The 4,367-nt window shown below is 35.7% G+C and overlaps 1 protein-coding gene across 5 annotated transcripts in view; it reads left to right on the top strand.

Annotated features, from left to right (window-relative positions):
- Positions 1-2,487: 2,487 nt before the first annotated feature.
- Positions 2,488-4,367, top strand: part of LOC106877021 (kazrin-like) — a 62,160-nt gene continuing 60,280 nt past the window's right edge. The window contains exon 1 of one of the 5 annotated variants that reach the window (XM_089337594.1): positions 2,488-3,652. Coding sequence is in view for 1 of the 5 variants with exons in the window: in XM_089337591.1 (XP_089193717.1) it covers positions 3,616-3,652 (37 nt within the window). In the remaining 4 variants the exon portion in view is untranslated. The remainder of the gene's footprint in view (positions 3,653-4,367) is intronic. The other 4 variants (XM_089337591.1, XM_089337597.1, XM_089337595.1 and 1 more) reach the window with 4 other exon arrangements.

The raw sequence follows: 4,367 nt of genomic DNA, 5'->3' as shown, positions 1-4,367 counted from the left end.
TAAAAGGCCTCTGGCTGAATAAAAGGCAAGCCTTGCTGGGATTTGAAAGTAAGACGTTGAGGGTTATTACTAAACATCATTTTGGGCAAGGCTTCCTTTTGTACCCCACAAAACACACCCCTTTTATTTATTTTTTTTTTTTTCCTACACAAACCCCCGTTTTCGGCTACGAAAAATACGAATCTGCCAAAAAATCGGCATTTTGAAATTACCCCCCCCCCCCCTTCCCCTCCTAATTTCTTCATTTTTAACTTTTTTCAGAAATTTTTTTTTTTTTTTTTTTAGTATGCGGAAAAGTACGGAGATTATGATTCTGAAAAAAATTTCCCAAAATTTTTGTAGTTACGATTAGGGTTTTAGGGTTAGGGTTACGGAAAAAAGTGAAAAATGAAGAAATTGCGGGGGTGGGGAAGAGGGGCCGAAATTTCAAAATGCCGATTTTTGGCAATTTTCCGGAATCTCCGTATCCGAAAACGGGGGGTTTCGGCAAAAAAAAAAAAAAAAAAAAAATTGGGGAGAAAATGGTTGGGAAGGAAGGAAGTCTTTCCTCGTTTTGCTTCAACTGGACTGTATACCAAATGTAAGGGAACAAAACCGGCCATTAAGGCACACCAGAATTGATTGAGTATTGTGACTAGAGGAGAGCGCAGTCAGCTCTTGGTTCAATGGTGTGATTTGGCAGAAAACTTCTGACCCAACAGTCGGGACAGATGGAACTAAGAGGCAGACTGATCGGAGAATGCTTTGATAATGCAGAATAATAAAATTATTTTCACCAAATTTATCGAGGGCCAAAACTCATAATTCGTTCATATTTTATGGATTAATTCTCTTGTAAATGAGTTGAAGTGTAACACCTTGCTATATTGGTAGAATATTGATCTCGTACAAATACGCCAAGAGCGAAAGCATCTCCAGTCACTTCAAACCTACAAGGAATTCAGCACTATTAAGGTCTATCCATTACACTCGAACTAGTTCCTATCTTTTCGAGACCAAGTACCTATTCTCTCTAAATTCTACAGTTTTCTTTGTCACCTGAAAATAATTCCGAACTTGGGAAACACGCTAGTGTGTTCCATTCCCGAGACGGACACGTCACTGAACACCCCAGGCATTTTGTCCGATTCCAACGATTCTGCCAATTTGTTACTTGGGTGACTAGGTTTATCCTGGGACTGCAGGGATCAAGTTACTGTGTACCATCACTGGGAGGTAATACTTTGGCTTGTTCCTGGGCAGCCGATGTACCGTCAAGAGGAGGCTTACGCGTTCGGCTCTCCATTTTGCATTTCTCTGAAAGCTGAAAATGGGAAGTTGACTCGTGCACAATCTCGCTGACTCACTAGACCAGGCATGAACAATCTTTTTCAAAAAGCGGGCCACATAAAACACGGCTCATTATCAAGCGAGCCGCACTACTAAAAGAAAACTCAAGATAATCTTTCGTTAAGCGTGCCATTTCAGAAAGACCCGCCAACCGCAATTTGCCCTGACTACACTTTTCAACGCCTTCTTGCAAAAATTCAGCAAAATTAAATACACCAGATGTACATATGCATTTATATGCACAAACAAGCTAGGATGTTTACTAACACTGCGAGTGCAGTTGCCGTCTTTATTGTATATATGGAAATACCCACAAATGTTGACAATGTCTTTTATACATTAGTTTATTGTTTATTATTTACATACGTAGATGATTTATATTGGCTTTTTTCTTTTTTACTTATTCACATTTTACAGTCTATAATTACGGCTGATGTTATTGTTGTGATTACGGCTGAAAAGCATTTTATCAAACTATTACAATAATTTTTTGTTTTCTAAAGTCAGTATATAATAAGTAGGAGTCAGTGACTAAAAATAACGGCATATTGTATCTATCGCCCCCTAAAATCCCCCCCCCCCCCGCGCCTCCTTCTGTCCCCAGTACCCAAGCAAAATTTTTCACTGCTTCCCAGGGAGCGCAACCGCCCACTCTGAAAAGCGCTGCACTTAACGCATCATAGCCACCAAATGACGTACAGTCTATAAATATAATCTGCCAACGACAACAACAACAACAACAACACCTTATATTATACTATATTATTAGTTATATATTTTATAGAACACCTAGACCGTGACGTGGTTTGAAGCTATTTCACTTTTTCCTCCGCAGATCCTGGGAAAAGTATAAACCTAATAATTTAACATTTCTCTTCTAGTATATAAGTCTCTCTCTCTCTCTCTTAACACTGCTAATGTCATTAAGAGAAAAATGCTGAATAAATCCTACCATTCCTTCTAATACACCTATTAGGAAAGTATGATTTTAAAAAAATATACTAAGTTGTTTCAACTCGGATCAGCTTTGATGAAGCATACTTATATCAAAATATTCTAGCTATTCTTATTTCCAAACAATGTACCCATGGCTACATAGTTTCTTAAACTATCGAACCGCGAAGCACAGTTTTTGTTGAACAAATCCACTCACACACAGGTTTATTGATTAATCAACCCGAGGTAATAAATAGCATACACCCAAGACGGTGTACTATGAGATCGAGGTTGGAATATATGGTTGTGAAACTTAATTTCTTAACTACAATCGTACCTATGTCTACGCTAGACAATTCCAATGTGCCCTTCCACTTTGAAGATGGCCATGTGTAGTTTGAGAGGAATTTGATTGTTATTTCTAGTAGACCGAGCGAACGTATAGAGGAGCTCTCTGACTTGAAATATAAAAGTTTTTAGAATTAAGGGATCTTTTTAATGAATCTATCAATTCAAAAATAAATTCAATGAATATTGGAAGAGCATGTATTTAAAAAATATATATATATTGGAAGAATATGATATTTCGAAATGATTTGTTACAAACGATCTGATATTTACCGATTAGAAATAGTTTTTAAAAAAATACAAAAAAATATCCCTAGAGCATCCTTCATAGGTGTGAAAGGAATTCTAATGGGTGATTAATTTAAGAGTAGATATTAAAACAGATGTTCAATTTTACAAGTTGAAGGAACCTCAAAGAAAATCTCGAATAACGGGTGGATATGCTAAACTATTTATAAAGAAAATGTAATTAAATTATAACGCATGGATATGACAAACTATTTCTAAGAAAAGAGAAAAAGAAATTAAATCATTATTTTTTCTTTTTATTTTGCCAATGATGGTAAAAGTGAGATTAGATGTAATGTAGAAAGAATTAGCCGTGCTGGCAATGACTACAGAGAAATTGCATTCAGTAGTAAACAGAAGCAATAGTTGCTGAAAATGCTGGCTAACGATCGGCTGACTACTAAAGTTTCAGATAAGACAGAAGAAAGGCTAGCTTAGTGCTGCTAGTTTATAAAAGACTGAGGGGAAATTAAAATTGCTGAGTTCTCGCCATGTGGCACTGGAGCTTCCCAGGGACATAAGAACTGTCTTTTAAGGTTTTTAACTGCTTTTCTTTGAAATATTACTGCTACGATGATTATTACAAATAATCTTTCTTAAGTAAAAAAAAACTGAACTTTAAACGGAATGAGGGATCTTTACGAAAGATTTCGTTTCACTTTGTGAATATTTTTTCTCTGCGATGTTTTCTGTTGATTCTCCAATTACTTCAGGATGGCAGCAGGAGCTTACCACGGTAGCTTAGTAAAAGGTAAGTTGTGTTCGTCTACAGTGTTCAGGTGTTCATACATTCAGTGATCGAGCTATTTTCAAAATAATTAAATAAATGTAACAGTTAAACTGAGAATAAATGACACATTTAGTGTGGAGGAGGACTTCCTGTTGATAATGATGTCATTGACTTCATAAAAATATTGCAGGTGTGAAAACCTGGGGCTTTCACTATACAACTTATTTTTCTTTGTTATCATCGAATAACAACGAAATTAATATTTTTGCTAGACAAACTTTATATTTACAAATGTAATAAGCGATGTTATTTGTTCATGATGACATGGAATTGGTAAATATTATGACTAAAGTTTAGCAACCAGCAGCGATCGATGATGGCTGTTAAATATCGTATATCACGCTAAAAATTCTTCATAAATATTTAGCCTACTTTTTCTTCGAAAATATGCTGTCTGAAATATGTGAAGAAATTATTCAGGCGTTAAGTATTATTTGTAAATAACAGTTTATTGGTTGGTAAATAATTCTTTCGGTATTCATGAGGGGGATGTGACCGGGTTTCCTATTTTCCACCCGTCAATTCTATAATTTAGCAATGTGATTTCGTAACTTTTCGATTAATTCTTGTTTCTTTTCTGGGCAACAACAATCCTCACCTCAGCATTAAAACTCATCCCTCATCTTCATATATCCAACTTCTATAAACTTCATATTTCACATTTTCTCTTCTACAC

This window comes from Octopus bimaculoides, chromosome 19, assembly GCF_046866305.1.
Source record: "Octopus bimaculoides isolate indiv1 chromosome 19, ASM4686630v1, whole genome shotgun sequence".
NCBI classification, from domain to species: Eukaryota; Metazoa; Mollusca; class Cephalopoda; order Octopoda; family Octopodidae; genus Octopus; species Octopus bimaculoides.
Note: the sequence above shows the minus strand (reverse complement) of the source record. Positions and strands in the feature narration are given on the sequence as shown.